At 67.5% G+C, this 16536-nt stretch overlaps 3 protein-coding genes across 3 annotated transcripts; 2 read left to right on the top strand and 1 right to left on the bottom strand.

Moving 5' to 3' along the window:
• Positions 1-68: 68 nt before the first annotated feature.
• Positions 69-5263, top strand: CHLRE_07g330900v5 (uncharacterized protein). Its single transcript, XM_043064184.1, has 3 exons — positions 69-2816; positions 3020-3106; positions 3247-5263. Exons 1-3 carry the CDS (start codon positions 132-134, stop codon positions 4675-4677), a joined length of 4203 nt encoding a protein of 1400 aa, XP_042922752.1. The 5' UTR covers positions 69-131; the 3' UTR covers positions 4678-5263.
• Positions 5264-5468: 205 nt separating this feature from the next.
• Positions 5469-10584, top strand: CHLRE_07g330850v5 (uncharacterized protein). The gene is made up of 9 exons (XM_043064183.1): positions 5469-5858; positions 5952-6037; positions 6123-6248; positions 6599-6743; positions 7186-7361; positions 7720-7928; positions 8200-8263; positions 8801-8906; positions 9230-10584. Exons 1-9 carry the CDS (start codon positions 5761-5763, stop codon positions 9879-9881), a joined length of 1662 nt encoding a protein of 553 aa, XP_042922751.1. The 5' UTR covers positions 5469-5760; the 3' UTR covers positions 9882-10584.
• A 2-nt stretch (positions 10585-10586) lies between these two features.
• Positions 10587-16118, bottom strand: CHLRE_07g330800v5 (uncharacterized protein). Its single transcript, XM_001690571.3, has 6 exons — positions 15161-16118; positions 14264-14966; positions 13861-13949; positions 13319-13607; positions 12717-13181; positions 10587-12528 (listed from the first exon to the last, which is right to left on the bottom strand). Exons 1-6 carry the CDS (start codon positions 15961-15963, stop codon positions 10708-10710), a joined length of 4170 nt encoding a protein of 1389 aa, XP_001690623.2. The 5' UTR covers positions 15964-16118; the 3' UTR covers positions 10587-10707.
• Between the last annotated feature and the right edge of the window lie 418 nt (positions 16119-16536).

Genomic DNA, 16536 nt, shown 5'->3' with positions numbered 1-16536 from the left:
CAACTTCTTCCAGGGAGACGTGCCCCGATGATAGAGCTTCCCCACACCTCATTAGGTTACTTGCACAAGCCGCTGGGCCAGGTCGAACCTTTCGGGTGCTGCGCGAGGAGCAGCATGTGGCCAGGCCTGGAATGCGGAACGCCGTCGTGCTGCAGGGCTTCGTGACGAGCTACCTCTGCGACGTGGACGTTGAGCATGAGCAACATGCAAACCTGCTTCGCGCGGCTGCCTGGGAGACGGTCGCGAAAGCCGCCTGCAGCGATGAAGATGCGGTCATGGCCACCCCGCCCACGCCCGTAACGCTACTCGTCACTGGTGACTACAGCATCGCCGCGCAGCCGCTTGTGCTCAAGTCTAGAGACGGGGCCGGGGTGTTCGCATCGGGCAAGCTTAGAGTTAGCGTTGTGCAGGACGCCGCCGCGCCGGAGCGGAAGGCGGAGTTCGGGTCTGCGGTGTTGGTCCAGTCGTGGCTCAGTGCCCGCGCCGAGCCGCCAAACGGCTGGCAGGACCCCCACGCCTGGCTGCACGCCGTTAAGCCCAGCCAACATACAGCGGTGCGCAAGAACCTGCGCGCGTTGGGCTCTGTCGAGGTGCCCGTATTCATGAACGACGTGGGCGGCCTGCGCGAGGCCATGCGCGGGGGCCAATGGCCGCCGTCGCCGCTGCCGCTCAGCGTCTTCCAGGCGCGCAACAAGGCCAGGGGCGCGACAGCAGAGGCGCCGCCGCCGCTACGGGAGAGCGACTGCGTGGGTGGCCTGGAGGTCCCGGTGGTGTGGGTGCAGCCGCTGGCCGGCAAGGTCTACCCCGTGCGCCGCGCCCACAGCTACCGTGTGCGGCCGGCGGCGGCTACGGGCGACGGGGCGGCCCCGCTGGAGCGAGCCTGCGCGGCGCTGGCTCTGTCTGCGCTGGGGCCGCAGTGGCGGGCGGTGCTGCTGCCGCCGGCGCTGCCGCTGCGGTCGGGGCTGCCGCTGACGTCGCCGGAGGGCCCGCTGCTGCAGTACGTCGCGTATGTGCGGGTGGGGGCTGATGGGCTGGAGCCAGAGCCGCAGCCGCAGCCGCCGGCGTGTCAGCACGTGCAGCAGCCCAACACGCCGGAAAGGCCGGCGGCCCGGTGGCAGGAGGGCAGTCACGAGGAGGCGGACGAGCCCAAGAGCCCCACGGACCAGCAGGGGAGGGCCGGCAGGGGGAGCCAGCAGCAGCAGAGCAGTCAACAGCAGCAGCCCTTGCAGCAGGCTTCCCCACCGGAACCGTCTGCGGCCGCTGCTGCGGCGGCGCCAGCTACCCCGCCGCGGGTGCGCCAGGCCCAAGGCCAGACCGCCTCCCCGGCGGCCACACCCGACACGCCGTACCGCAGCGAGGCGCCGCCGCCGCTCCCTCGGACACGGGCGGCGGCGGCAGCGCTGGCCTCCGCCCCAGCCTCCGCCGCCCCAACAGGCAGCAGGAGCTTCGCGTCCGCGGCCACCACGGCAGCGGCGGCTCGAACGCGGGCAGTGCTCGCGTCAGGGCCTGCGGACGGAGCAGTGGATGCGGCACTGCTGCTGGCGCTCGGCGACGGTGCTGAGGCCAGTGGCGCCAAGAGCGGTGCGGAGGACGATGGGGCGACACCAGACACGGGGGACACCAACACCGGAACAAACACCGACGACGACGATGACGATGACGATGACAGTGTGGGCGAGGTGGACGGTGGGCAGCCTGCAGGGCCCGGCGACACAGTTGGCGTGCTGGCTCGCGATGAGGTGAATGCACAACAGCTGGAGGAAGGGTTGGAGGAGGTGGAGCGCAGGGCGGCGGCGGCAGTGGCGGCGGACAGCAGCAGGGCGGCGGCGGTGGCGGCCGCGTTGACGCTGGCGGACTGCAGGCAGGCGGCCCTGGCGGCCAAGGACAACGGTGGCGGCAATGGAGCTGCAGGCGGCGGCGCAGAAGATGGGAATGCTGATTGTGGTAGTGATGACGCTGCTGCGGAAAATGAGGAGGAAGAGGAGGTGGCGGAGGAGGACGAAGAGGAGGAGGAGGCAGCGGAGGAGGAGGAACAGGCTTCATCGCCAGCTCTCCGCTCAGTTCAAAACTTGGGCTCCGGAGACCCCCCAGCCGACAGCGCAGCTGCTGGTCCTGACCCTGACGCGGCGGCGGCGGCGGCGGCGGCGGCGGCGGTGGCGGATGCCCACGGCGGCTGGCTGGGGCTTGTGCCGGGCACCGTGGAGGTGCTGGAGCTGCTACAGCAGCAGCAGTTGCAGCAGCACAGCGGGCGGCAGCGGCTACAACCACGCGACCAAGCCGAGGTGGAGAGTCCAAAAGGGGGTGCGGCCGCGGCGGGAGCAGCAGCGGATACAGGGCGGGGCAAGCCAGGGTCAAAGGCGCAGCAGCTCGCGGATCAGCAGCCCCACGTCGGCGCGGCTGCCGCGGCTGCCGCCGCTGCTGAGACTGATGGTCTCGTGGTGATGGTGCCCATCAACATCGTCACCTACAACATCCACAGCATCAAGCTGCGCCGCGCCGCTGCACCAGCAGCGGTGCCGGCAGCCGAGCTCCAGGCTGCGCCGGCCGCCCCCGCACAGGGCAAGCAGCAGCCAGCCAAGGCCAAGGGCAGGGCCAAAGGCAAACCTAAGGCCGCGGCCAAGGCCGCGGCGGCTGGATCTGGAGACGTGGACGGCCCCAGTGGCAGCGGCGGTGACGACCCGGAGGAGGCCGGCGGCTCGGACACGGACATGTTTGAGATGGAGCGGGTGCTGGATCTCGTGATGGGGGCCAGTGGCTGGGCGCTGCAGGGCGCGAAGGCGACCTCGGCCGGCCAGCTAGACGTCATCTGCCTGCAGGTGTGGGCGGGCGGGTTGGCGGCTGTTGTTGCGGTTCGGAAATGGTTGCCATGCATGTTGGGGACAGGGCTGATGGGGACCGCAGTCCTGTTTACAGCTTCTTTCCAGTACCGGGCAGAGCCCCCGCAGCACTGAGCCACAGATTCGTGCACTCGTCTGACCAACGCTGGTTACCCACTGCTGCTGTGTCCTTACTGCCGCAGGAGGTGCGTGTGGCCAAGAGGCGCGCCGCGGAGCTGCAGCAGCTGCTCACGCGACTTCAGCGGAAATGGAAGTACCAATATGTTACGGTGCGTTGGAGCCGAATGCGGCCGGGCCGGTTTATGCATGGCGGCAGCACCCTCATGCCTAATGGTCACACTGCCTCAAGGCGCATCCCCCTCATGTGTTTCCGCATCCCCCTCATGTGTTTCCGCACTCGCACCCGCAGGCGGGCGAACACGTCATCCTGTGGAACCCGCGCACGCTGGAGCGCGTGGCTGCTACAGCCGCAGCCGACAGCGGCAGCGGCGGCGCTGCAGCTGATTGTAGCACGGAGCCCGACTACGTCTGGCGCCGCAGCGCCGGCGGCGTGGGCCTTCTGGACGTGGCCTGGGGCGACAACCCGGAGCTGAGCGGGCCCTACAACGCCGCCTGCGCGGCCATGGAGGCCTACGCGGGGACCCAGAAGCGCAGGCGCTGCCGCGACGTGGAAACCTTCTTCCGCTACCCACCCATCACCGTGGTTCTGCGCCGCCGCCCGGAGACCACCGGCTCCAGCGCCACCTACGTCATCACCACCGCGCACACGCCCGGCACGGGGCTGCTCTCAAGCAAGAGCAAAGGCGCCAAGGGCGGCGGCACAAGTGGCGCCGGCAGCAAGAGCGAAGCCGCCAAGGGCGCCAGCACAAGTGGCGCCGGCAGCAAGAGCGAAGGCTGCGGACGCGGCGCTGGCGGCAGCGGCACCAGTGGCAGCGGCAATCGCGGCCGACACCTGGAGCAGTTGGGCCGGGAGGTGGAGTGGATGTTGCAGGAGCGGCGGTACAGGCGGGTGGTGGAGCACATGCGGCTTCGCAGCCCGGGGCTGAAGCGGACCTACCCAGCGGGGCTGCTGCCCAGCGCGGCGGCCAAGGACGTGGTGCACGTGCTGGCGGGCGATTTCAACACCCACCTCTACCGCCCCGCGGTGCAGTGGGCCGCCAGGCATGACGACGGCGGTGACGGCGACGCAGACGTAGGCGGAGGTGATAGCGAAGGCGGAGGCGGGGGCGCAGCGGTGGTGGGGCAGGAAAAGGGGCAGGAGAAGGGGCAGGCGGCAGTGGCTGTTGCGGTGGCGGCGCGGCGACGGCCGCAGACGCGGCTGCAGAGCCGCGCGGCGGGCGACGAGCCGCCCTTCCGCTGCCTGGCCGACTGGGTGGCGTTTGGCGGCGGCCGCGAGGCGGCGGCGGAGCCGACCACCAGCTCCAAATTCCCTGACGTGGTGTATGTGCTCAAGCGGAGCCTGACGGCCGTGGGCCTCCGCCACACCGGCTTCTGCACGCTGTCGCTAGGCCGCGGCCCCAACAAGCAGGGAGTGGAGGGCCGCGGGCTGTACGGCGGCTCCAGCGACCACAAACCGCTGCTGGTGGCGTTTCGAGAGGTGGGGCAGCGGGAGATGCCGGTTGTGTCGCTGGCGGCGGCGGTGGATGATGCAGTGGCGGCAGGCGTGGCGGCGCGGATGGGGCGCATCCTGCACACCGTGCGTGTCATGGTGGAGAAGGGCCTCTCGGTGAACGCGGTGATGGCGTTCCTGCAGGAGGCGCAGGGGCGGGAGGCGGAGGGTGATGACAGGGCGGAGGCGGGAGGACGCGGGGAGGCGGCGGCACCGCGGGCTGTGCTGTAGCTGGCGGGGCGTGTGTGTGTTAAAGAGCACAAGGAAAGCAGTGTGTCTGTGTGCGTGTGTGCGTGTGCGTGTGCGTGTGTGTGTGTGCGTGTGCGTGTGCGTGTGCGTGTGTGTGTGTGTGTGTGTGTGTGTTAAAGAGCACAAGGAAAACAATACGCGCAGGATAACGGGTGTGATGCAGAGTTACGGCCGCGGATTACCTTGTGTGCGTACGAGTATGGGGGGGGGCGGTTTTGGCCGTCCATGAACGATGGGGAGGGCTTGGGAGACAGTTAAAGCCGCGAGGCGGGGTGCCGCATGGATTGCGACATGGTAAGCGCGCTTGGGATGCGGGCATGACGCATGTGGCCTGCATTCCAGGATGGCACTGTGAGCGGAGATGATGCGAAGGTGGTGAGGCGAGGCGAGGTGGTCGAACATGAAGAAGAATTTCGGTTGGACACTCTGGGAGAAGTCTTGCATTTGCATTCACACTAGCTTACATTTCTCTGCAGTGGCGCGGTGCAGCAGCTAGAGTCAAGCCCACGGACGTGGTACTGGCTTGACATGTGCAGCCAGCCATGTACGCATGTAATCTATAGAAGCTTGGGAGGCAGGGCCAGTGCATCAGTGGAACACCCACACACACCCCGTGACGCCGTACCGGCACCGGCGGTTAGGGCGGGCTACTGCGGAATGGTGCCGAAGCTTTGGGGACGCCAGCGCACGAAAGCGAGTGTCCAAATCACGTGCACGCAACCACCGAACTTCAACTTTTTGCACCTTGTGCTTATAGCGCAAATAAGCGAGCAAGCGACGGATACGACCCACACCGAAGTCCATAGCACCCGCCACCTGACAGACAGCGCCGCATTGGCACGGAGTGCCAACGGAGAAATTCAGCAACATGCAACTTCCCGCGCATTGCGAGGTCCGCAGCATTCTATAGAGAGCAGGGACGAAAATGAACCGTCGGTGATGTCCACGGCGAACACCTCGCTTTTGCTAGAGGACAAGCACATCCGATCTCGGTCAAGAGGAAGCAGAGCAGGGTTAGCAGAAGCGTATGGCCCGGAGCCAACTGGCACGGTGGCAAGTGCAGTGATGTCTCGAGTCCTTGAAGCACTAGCGGGGTTTGGCGCCAGTTTGTCAACGACGTCCGGAAGGAAGAGCGTGAAATGCTTGGCGCTCATTCTGACCTGGTGAGGCCAGGCTAAGCGGGCTCCACCTGGAGTCGCCTGTTGCTATTTGCGTGTCATGCGTGTCCCTGAGCTCCCGTTCCTTTTCCCCACCAGGTACGTGCTCAGTACCGGTCTATCACTTTACAATAAGCAGCTTGTCGGCAAGGAGCATGGCCTTTTCGGTCGTGGGGCATTTCCAGGTGACAAGTTGGCGCACTCCTCGCTTGTCCTGTGCTGTGCCCTGCTCGCAAGGCCTTGTCTGAATTTCCTCCGTATGCCTCGCAGCCCCGCTGTTCATGTCCAGCGTGCAGTTCGCTTGCCAGACGCTGCTGGCGAAGCTAACGTTCGGGGCGGGGCTGGCTTCCCGCACTATGACGCGGAGGTTGCCCTGGTCGGAATACTTCCGCATGGGTAAGCTCGAGGCGCTGTATTGCCTACATTCGGCAGATGTCAAAAAGGGTTGCGGGAACGGCGTGCTGGATTGGTATGGGGGCTGGCCTGGAGTGGGCTTCAAGCGCCGCCACTGCTGGCCCTTGACGCCGCACGGTGGCCAGGGCGTGTTGGGCTTTGGTTCCAGAGCTACTCAGATTCTGGGGCTGTTCGCATTGCTTTGGGTGCATGCGGCAGCGCTGCTCACCAAGGATCGGCTGATCACGCACGCCAGCTACTAGCCTACTACCGCACCTCAGCGCGTGCTACAGCCACCCTGCCGCACTGTATCTGCCCTGCTCCAGCTGTCACCGGCCCGCCGCCCCTCGCAGTGGTTCCCAACGGCATCACCACCGGCTTGGACATCGGCTTTTCCAACAAGAGCCTGGTGTTTATTAATCTGTCCTTCTACACCATGTGCAAATCCACCGTGCCGGTCTTCCTGCTGTTCTTCGCCTTCGTTTGGGGCATTGAGAAGTGAGCGGAGATAGCGGTGGCGAGGCGGGGAGAGGGGTGCTGACGGTCAGCGCCGAGCCGCGGAAGTACGGTACAGGGTGTGGCTGCAGGGTGGCCATCTGAGGCGGGGCGGGGCGGGGCGGGGCGGGGCGGGGCGGGGGCAGCATCGTGGGGCGGGATGCTAAGGGAGGATATGCAAGGCGCAGCAGTGACACCTCACAGGTACCGTGGGGTCTGTACCTCTCCTGGGTGTCGGCTCCGAATACGTCAGGCGCGCGTTGCTCCACTCAGAGCACCCTGCACCCTGCAGCACGGTGTGGCAGCCTGCACGTCAGGCCTGGTGCTGCTCCTGCACGCAGCAGTGGCCTGGTGCTGCTCCTCCCGCCTTCCCTCCCTCCCTCCCCTCCACCCCAACCTCTCCCCCCCCCCCCCCCACACACACACCTCCCCGTGCCGCCCCCAGGCCCAACTGGGAGCTGATGGCTGTGGTGCTGGTGATCGTGTCGGGTCTGGCGCTGCTGGTGCGCGGCGAGACCAAGTTCGACATGCTGGGCTTTGGCCTGGTCATGACCGCCAGCTGCCTGTCGGGACTGAGGTTCACGCTCACGCAGGTGCTGCTGCACGGGCACCAGTCCTCGGGTGAGCAGCAGGAGGCGCGGCAAGGCAGGAACGGGGGCGGGGGCGGCCGGTGCGAGGCCGGGGCGTGCGGGAGTGAGCTGTCCATGGCAGACGGGGAGTGCTGCCGGCTGACGCGATCGGGCTGGCGGACGGGACGGGGCCGGGAAGGTTATTGGGATCAGCCGGCCTTAGTAGCAGACGAGCTCAGGCAGAGGTGGCAGTGAAACGGGCAGCGTTGATAGGGCAGGCCCCATCTCCCTTGCCTGCGCTCCCCGCGGCTCCTCCCCATGGGCTTTCTGTTGGTGATGGGAGTTATTCGTTGGGCGCACACACACACACACACACACACACACACATACACACACACGCGCACACGCAGCCGCGCTGGGCGGGCCTCTGGAGGTGCTGGAGCTGCTGACGCCCGTCATGAGCGTCACCGTGATGATATTCAGCCTGGCGTGGGAGGAGCTGTGGCTGGTGCTGCCCGGCTCGCCCTACTTCGAGACGGCGGAGCGCACACTGCTGACGTCACTGGTGATCGCGGCGGGCGCGTTGATCGCCTTCCTCATGGTGTGGGCCGAGTACCAGGTGCGTGTGTGGGCTGCTGTGCTAAGGGTGCGCGCCGATGGGCGGGAGCCGAGGACAGGGGCGGGAAGGGCAAGGCGCTCGGGATGGTGGAGGAGAGGGCGGTGGCAGAGCGTTGAGAAGTCAGCCGGGGGCGGCGTGGTTGTGCGGTGCCGCAGCGGAAAATATGCCAGTGCATCCTAGCTCAGCTCTCTTACCTCACCTCGCTTACCTGCACCCGCTCGCCCTGACCCGCGCCCGCATGCCACGCGCTGCGCCTCCACCGCATGCGCAGGTGATCAAGGAGACGTCGGCGCTGACTTTCATGATCGCCGGCACCGTCAAGGAGGTGGTCACAGGTGAGAGCCGCGCTGGCGGGAAGCGAAGGGAAGGAAAGGGCAGGGGAGAGGAGGGAAGGGAAGGGGAGAGGAGGGAAGGAGAGAGGAGAAAAGGGAAGGGGAGGGAAGGGAAGGGGAGAGCAGGGAAGGGGAGAGCAGGGAAGGGGAGAGCAGGGAAGGGTAGAGGGGGGAAGGGAAGAGGGGGAAAAGGGGAGACGGGGGAAGGGGAGACGGGGGAAGGGGAGACGGGGGAAGGGGAGACGGGGGAAGGGAAGGGAAGGGCGAGGCAGGGTCGGCAGGGTACAGGCCGCAGGCCGCGCCTGGCGCCCGCCCCCCACAGGGCGCTGGAGCTCGCCCCTAACGCTTGGCCTGGCCTCTCAATGAACGCACTCCAAGCCACCCGGCCGAGCCGGCCTGCCCACCTGCCGTTACCCCCATCAATTGCCGTGATCCCCCGCCTCTTTCCATCACCTTCCTCCTGGTATGGACCCCCGCGCCACCTCGCCTCCTCGTGTGACCCTCCTCCTCCCACCTGCCCATGACCCGCCGCCGCCGCAGTGCTGGCCGCCGTCGTGATCATGGGCGACGAGCTGACACTGGTCAACAGCCTGGGCCTGGTCATCGTCATCGTGGGGGTGCTGCTGTTCAACTGGTACAAGTACAGGTAGGAGCGGGAGTGGGAGCGGGGCCGGCTTGCTGGGACGGGATGGGCGAAGTTGGAAGGACGCGGGCAGCATTCCCGCGAGATGAAACCACGAGTCGCCGGGTGGGATGGGATGGGATGGGATGGGATGGCAGGCATGTGGGCATGTGCAGGAAGTTGGATCCGTGGTCGGGGGCAGAGGCGGGCTTGGTCGTCACGTGATGGAAGAACTCCTGGGGCTGCGGAGGGCTGGCCACTCCACGGCCCTGCGCGCCTGCGCCGGCTCTGCAGCCCCTCGTGACGGGGGCCCTGCGCGCTCGCCTTGCCCGCGCTCGCTGCCGCAGGCGGCTGCAGCAGCCGGAGGAGGCGACGTATACGGTGCTGGAGAGCACGGGCAAGGAGGACGGCGGCGCCATCGCTATGGACCCGGCGGCGGTGGCGGCGCGCAACGGCAGCAGCAAGTACCGCCGCGGCGGCGTGCCCACGGCCACCCTCAGCGGCGCCGGCGCGGCGACGCTTGACCTGGGCGTGCCAGTGTCGGCGGCGGCAGTGGCGGCAGGAGGGGGCGCCGGCATCTCTTTGCCGGTGTCGGGCAGCGGCTTGGGCGCAGGCGGCGGCTTGCAAATGACGAGCAGCGCTCCCGCGGCCGGGTTACACAACGGCGCGGGCGGCGCAACGGGGCCGGCCGGGCTGTTCGGGAGAGCGTTAGTGAGCATGGGCATCGGCGGCGGTGGCGGGGCCGGCGGCGGCGGGGCCACCAAGGTGGAGATGACGCCGCTGCTGGCGTCAACAAACGGCGGCAACGGCGGAGAGCCGGAAGGTAGCGGGCACGGCGTGGGGCCGAGCGGCGGCCCTGGGGACCCGGTGATTGTGGGGCTGGGCAGCTCGGGTGCGGCGCCGGCAGCGGCGGTGGCGCTTTCGGGCGGCGGCATGTCGGGGTTGCACCGGGGGCCGGCGCGCCTCACGCCGGGGTTGGCGCCGGGCGAGGGCACGTAGCATGCAGGGCCGTCGGCTCAGCCGGTGCAGTTGTGGTGGCTGTTGGCTGTGCTGCGTGCAGTGGAGGAGCGTAGAAGTGGCCGCGTCACTTGGGGACTGCAATGCCAGGGCGTCGACGAGTGCTCGTATGATAGTTGTGTGCTGGCCGCGTGCGCAGCGATTCTGGCTGTGGCACCTGGTGTCAGGTATAATGGTTGGGCCACACCACGTTTGCGGGCGGTGTTTCGTGTGTGATCAAGGCTTTGTATGTGGAAGTTGGAGGTGAAAGGAACGGAACAGAACAGGTTATTCTTCTGTTCCGGCAGCGCACAGGGTATGACTACAGCGGCACAGGGGCACACAGGAACACCTAACGGATTCATTTCGTAGCCATAGACACTAACTACGAGCGAACCTTGTGTACTTATGTTATACATAGTCAGTAGCAGAGGGCCGAGGCTAAGCGCACGCGAGGTGCTTTAGTATGTGCTAGTGTGCTACGCATGGTGCTCAGACACAAGGCCAACGTTGCTGAAGTGTCAGACGGTTTTACTGCGTTTGAAGTCTGTCCAAGCAACGAAGGGAAAGTGCCCAGGCACACACACCGGAGGTGAAACTTTCTGCAAACGCTGAACTGATGCGGCACTGAGCAGGCCACAACACATCCATGCTGTCCCAATGTCAAGGCAGCACGACTGCCGCTCTGCACCCCAATGACAGCTTCTGCGGTTTGTCTGCATCACCTTATGACTGGCCCCCAACACCTGACCTCACCTGACGCCCTGAACGGCAGTTCGCCAGTTCCCCCCAAACGTCATCGTCACCAAGACTACACTTCTTTAGCAAATTAGCGACTAGCCGCGACATCGCGTATCACGGCCGCCAGCAGCGGCGCAAGGCCATGGCGCCACTCACACCCAGCTCCTGCAAGCCCCGTGTCGGACACACCCCCAGCCCGTGCCGCCTGCCAGTCCGCCACGCTCAGCGCGGCCACGGCCACGGCCCGGCCTCCTGCCATTCCCGCCGCGCCCTCTCCCCCGCACCCGGCTTCCTCTGCACCCGCCCCCACGGCACCCGGCCGCAGCCCCGCATGCACCGCCGCCGCGACCCACGGCTCCGCTGGCCGCACGGCGCCCAGGCGGCCGCTGCTCAGCGACACCAGCGCAGCACCCTGCAGCTGCCCGCAGCAGCCGCTGGGGCGCTCCTCCGGCCCGCCTGCGCCGTACACCGCTTGTCCCTCAGAGGCGCTCTCAGAGCGCGATGCCGCAGAGGCGTACGCGGCCGCCGCGCCCACCGCAGCGCACAGCAGCCGGTCCCGCAGCACGGTGTCGCCCAGCCGCCGCCGGCACCGCGACGGCACCAGCGACACCTCAACCAAGTCCACGTCGGCCGCGCCGTCCGCACTGTCAACACCGCCGTTCGCAGCACCACCCGTAGCTGCAGCCGCGCCGGAAGCAGCAGCAGTAGCAGCAGTAGCAGCGCCAGTGCCTGCTACTGCTGCTGCTGATGTTTCTGCCGTACTTGTGTCGTGGACATCGACGTCATGTCCTACGTCGAGTGCGAAGTGTGTGGGGCCGTCCACGTGCAGCAGCACCAGCCAGCCCCCGCCGCACTGCACCGCCACGTCCACTCGGCTCATGCGGTCCGGCGAGAGCACCTCGGTCGCCACCGCCTGCACCTCCAACCCCGCCGCCGCCACCACCGCCGCCGCCGCGCCGGCGCTGGGTGCGGAGCACCCCGACGCAGCTGACGTTGCGCCTGCAGCCGCCCCCACGACCTGCGAGCCCAGGCACTCGGCCACGGCGTCCTGCGTCCCCGACCGCTCAAACGATACCGTGTTGATGTGCCAGGCATTGCGCGCCGCCACAAACAGCGCCGCGCCGCCGCCAGCCTCAGCCTCTGCCAGCGGCCCGAAGGCCACCACAGCCGCCGAGCCGCCCTCCACGACGCCACTGCCTGCTGTATTGCTGGGGACCGAGCCGGCGGCGGCTGCCTCCGCCTGCCGCATGGCTTCTGCCGCCTGCTGCACCAATGCCACCACCTGCGAGCTGCACGCGCCGCTGGCGCCGGCACGTGCCCCCTGCAGCTTGAGCCATGTGCCGTTCACCTCCGCCGCTTGCAGTGTTTCCGCCTGCACGCCTGCAGATGCGCCCTTTTCCTGCTGCTGCTGCTGCTGCTGCTGCTGCTGCTGCTGCTGCTGCTGCTGCTGCTGCTGCTGCTGGTGGTGGTGGTGGTCGGCGGCCACCGCCGCCGCCATGGACCAGGCGTAGTTCGCCAGGTACAGCTGTGACAGGCCGTACAGGTGGTACGGCACGCCCCGCGGCACCTGACCCCGCGGCACGCCCCCCTCCTCCTCCTCTTCCTCCTCCTCCTCCTCCTCCCTGCCCAGTTCCGCAGCTTCCTCCTGCTCAGGCCCAACACTGCCGGAGCGGTGTGCCACAAGAGCTGCCGGCAGCGGCTGGGCCTGGTGCCGCCGCGCCGCCGCCAGCAACACCCGCCGCAGCGTGTCACTGCCCGGGGCCAGCACCGCCAGCGCCCAGGCGATTATGGCGAGGTCCCGCCCAGAGAGCAGCGGTGGTGGTGCAGGCTGTAGAGCCGGCGCTCCGGCGGGGCCACCAGCATACGCAAGCGGCGGCGCCACACGCCGGTCAACCTCATCCAAGAGAGCCTGCGGGGCGTTGCAAGATAAGTTTATGTTCAGGCGGTGATTGGGCACCAAAATGCATTGCAAAGCCTGCCACGCGGCCACGATACGCGCGCGTGCCTGCACCAGCCTGAAGCCCCCTTTGGGATTGTATTAAACTAACCCACCCACCCTGATGAGGCCGCAGCCTCACCCCGCCATACCGCTCCCACCTGCAGCGCCAGCGGCCACACCGCCGCCAGCTCCGGCCGCAGCCGCGCCGCCGAGTACAAGACCATGGACAGCTCTCGGCCGCTCATGGCGCCGGCGAGCCCGCCGCCGCCGCCAGCTGCGGCGGGCGCGCCGCCGGCTTGCGAGGCATGCCGTCCCGCGGTGCCGCTGCCAGTAGCCCTGACAGTGCTTTCGCTGCCACTGTCACTGCCAGTACCGTTGCGACTGGTGCTGGTGCTGGTGCTGGTGCTGGTGCTGGCGCTGGTGCTGGTGCCGGTGCTGCTGATGCCGCCCGCATTCATGTTGCTGGCGGCTGCGGCTCCGGAGGCTGCGGCTCCGGAGGCTGCGGCTCCGGTGGCTGCGGCTCCGGAGGCTGCGGCTCCGGTGGCTGCGGCCAGCAGTGCGTCCACCAGGCCGTCATGCCGCACACCCAGCGCCGCGTAGGTCCACGCAAGATTGGACACGGCCTGCCATGTGGAGCGCAGCAGCACCGCCACGACCGCTTCATGCAAAGTGCGAAATAAGCTAACGTTGTTTCCCCCGCCGTGCCATACACACCTGGCCACGCGCGCGGCACATTTACGCACTTTCCCCCCATGCCCACCTGAGGGCGGCGGCCCCTGCAGTTCGCAAGCCGCTCCTCCAGTGCCGTCACGAAGCCGCCCCGCTCCTGCTGCTGCTCCTGCTGCTGTTGCTGCTGGTGCTTAGCATCCTGCACACCTGCACCTGCACCCACACCTGCGCCCGCGCCGCGGCCGCGCCGCTCCGCCGCCGCTGCCGCGGGCGCAGCCAGCGCGGCCGCCACCGCGGCCAGCATGGGCACGTGCGTGTGCTCCGCACGGCCGTACGCCCACACGCACGTGACCAGGCTCTGCAGGTCCATGGATCCAGCCCTTCACGGCATGGGGGGGGGGGGGGCAGGGCCACACGGGGCCTGCGCTGCTGAGTGGCCCATACATCCAGGGCGCGGGTTGACTGCAGGTTACGTTACTACGTGACACCCACCCCATACGGCCCTATGGCTTCGGACGCCAGCCGCAGAAGCATAGTGGTAGTGTGTGTCATATCTTTTCGCTGAGCCGTGGCTTGCGTCATCAGTACATCAAGTTATTCAGAGGCGAGGCGCAAGGAGCGGGGCGGCCATACCTGCGGCGCACCTCCTCTGCGGCCCGTGTCAGCAGCCGGGAGGCCGGCACGCGCGTGCTGCCGTAAGCCCACAGCAGGTTGGACAGAGACTGCGGGGGAGGAGGAGCCGTTCACTTGAAGAACGGAGTGATAAAAATCACAAGTATGAAGTGCCGACGCGGGGGGGGGGGGGAAGAGAAAGTGATGATGGGCATGTGTGCGTGCGCAGGTCGAGCACCAGTGTGGGAGGAGCAGCGGGGGCACATGTATGCCTCTGACCTCCTAGGCAGTGCTGGAGTCGCCACCGCCACCGCCACCGCCACCGCCACCAGCAACACCAGCAACAACAGCTCATCATGCTGGTGGTGCTCCCACCGTCGCGATTACGACCACCAACGGCGCCATCAAGCACTATCACGCTCACCTGGTCATCAAAGCGCTCGACACGCAGCGCCAGCACACGCGCCGCCGCCGCCAGCAACCCTCGCACCTCGTCCGACCCCGCCCCCGCCCCCGCCCCTGCCCCTGCCCCCGCCTCGCCTGCGCCCTGGCCCTGCCGCCGCTTCCGCCTCAGCCGCCGAGCCCGGCCCGCAGCCAGCTGCTGCTGGCCCTTAGCCCCTCCATCCCCGCCGCTGCCGGCGCCCCTGCCGTTAGTGCTGGCTACCTCGGGATCTTCTAGCTCGGCTGGTAAGCCGTCCAATGTTGCCAGGGCCCACAGACAGGTGGCGAGGGCCCGGGGCTCGGCGGCTGCGAGCTCCTGTAGCCGCGGCTGCAGCGACCGCACCGCCGCGAGCAGCAGCGGCTCGTGTCGGAAGCCCAGCTTCGCGCAGCCCCACAGCAGGTTCGCCAGCCCCACCATGGACACGCCACCGCTGCCACCGCCGCCGCCCCTTCCCCCGCCCCTGCCGGCGCCTTTACTCTTGCCCTTGCTACCGCCGTTCCTGTTGCTGCTGCCGGGCCAGCTGCCGCTGCTGCTGCCGCTGCTGCCGCCGCCGGCAGCCTCCTCAGCAATGAGGGCGGCAGCGGCTGCGCCGAGACCCGACAGCAGCCCTGGGGGCAGTCGCAGGGCGGAGCCGCCGCCGGTTGTCGGCGGGGGAAGGTTCACTGACAGCGTCGCCAGCGCCCACCTGCTTGCCATTGCAGCATGTGCACCATCGCATTATACATAGAGCACTACGTGTAAGATACGCAGTGCACAACGGTTCGGCGGGCCTTTGCCTCAAACTCCCTGGCTTGCTTGCTGGAGTCTGCAAGTGCGTGGCGTGATGGACTTGATAGCTCCCCGCCTCCTTGCTGCCCCCGGCCTCGCTGGCGGCCTCACCAGGTGTTGGCCACATCTTGCGCGTTGAGAGAGTCCAGGCGCGGCAAACAGGCGGCCGCGAGCGCCTCAGCCGGGGCCCGAAGCCCCGCTAGCAGGTCCTCCTCCCGCGCGCCCCGTCCCTCCTGTTGCCCCTCATTATCCGCCTGACTTCGCCTCGGCGCTCCGCTACCGCTGTTCCCCTTATCACTACTTGCGCTGCCGCCGCCTCCTGCTCCTCTGCCGCCGCCCGGCAGCTGCCGGCTCAGCAGCGCGGCCGCGTACAGTGCCGTGCTGACTGACTGGTTGGATAGCTGGGCCAGGCCGGCACTGACATCCCCGCCGGTGCCGCCCCGACCATGATGAGCTGCAGCGGCACTGCCGCCGCCGCCGCCGCCGCCGACCGAGCCTGTGAGGCCCTGCAGCAGCGCCCGGCCGTGGCGCAGGCAGCACGGGGTCGCCAGCTTGCCGGCGGCCCATATGGCGCCCGCCACGTGGCGGCCGTCGCCCGTGCCTTTGGATCCATCGCACGTGGCGGCACGGAAGCTGGACAGAAGCTGGTCGGCCCTGGCGTCAAGCTCCTGACGGCCGCCGCGGCCGTCACTGCTGTTGCTGCTAGGGCTGCTGCCACCGCTGCCAGCTGGGAAGCTGCTGGACGGCGGAGGCGATGACTTCACAAGCTCACGTAGCGAGGCGACTATCGACGAAGGGCTTGAGCCGTTGGCAGTCTCGGCAGCCGAGCTCGGCGTTGCGAGCGGGGGGAAACTGGAGCTCCTGAGCCGTCGCGCACCCAACGCGTGCACTGCGGCCGGCGCCCAGGGCGCCATCGATAAAGGCCATGCGTGATGCTTGCAAATGCATGGCGTGATAGAGTTGTAACATTCAGACTGCTTTGTGTGGCTGGTCGCTGGTGCTGTCCTATGCACGAGCATAATTAACTCGCTCACACTCCTCCTTATCACTTACTCAGTATGTGAACGACCCATTGGTGAATTTATGTTGAGTATCACTATGCTTTACTGTTCCTGTGCGCCGTCGCTCATGACGCCCCTGCGTGGAATAGCCGGTCCGTGCCCGATTTCACCCCCCCCCCCTGAACGTGAGTGGAGTGCGCAAATCCCCGGCCGCGTCTCGATAGAAACTGACCAGCCCAGGCAACGACGTGTCTCATCATATCATGCGTTTATTGCATGTTCACGAGGTTCACATGGCTACGGGCCGGCAAGGCAAGGTAATGGCCGGTGCTGAGCGTGGGATGCACTGCAATGTCAGGCTTCGCATATCACCCCCTCGTTACTGGTAGCGATGTAGATTCTTTGGCGCTTAGGATTAATATATCACCCTAGATAGCGCTTGGCCCTTGCTAAGATGCATTGCGCGGCAACTGGGCTTAACCCGGG

This window comes from Chlamydomonas reinhardtii, chromosome 7, assembly GCF_000002595.2.
Source record: "Chlamydomonas reinhardtii strain CC-503 cw92 mt+ chromosome 7, whole genome shotgun sequence".
NCBI lineage: Eukaryota > Viridiplantae > Chlorophyta > Chlorophyceae > Chlamydomonadales > Chlamydomonadaceae > Chlamydomonas > Chlamydomonas reinhardtii.
The sequence above is the reverse complement of the archived record's forward strand: the minus strand, read 5'-3'. Positions and strand labels throughout refer to the sequence as shown.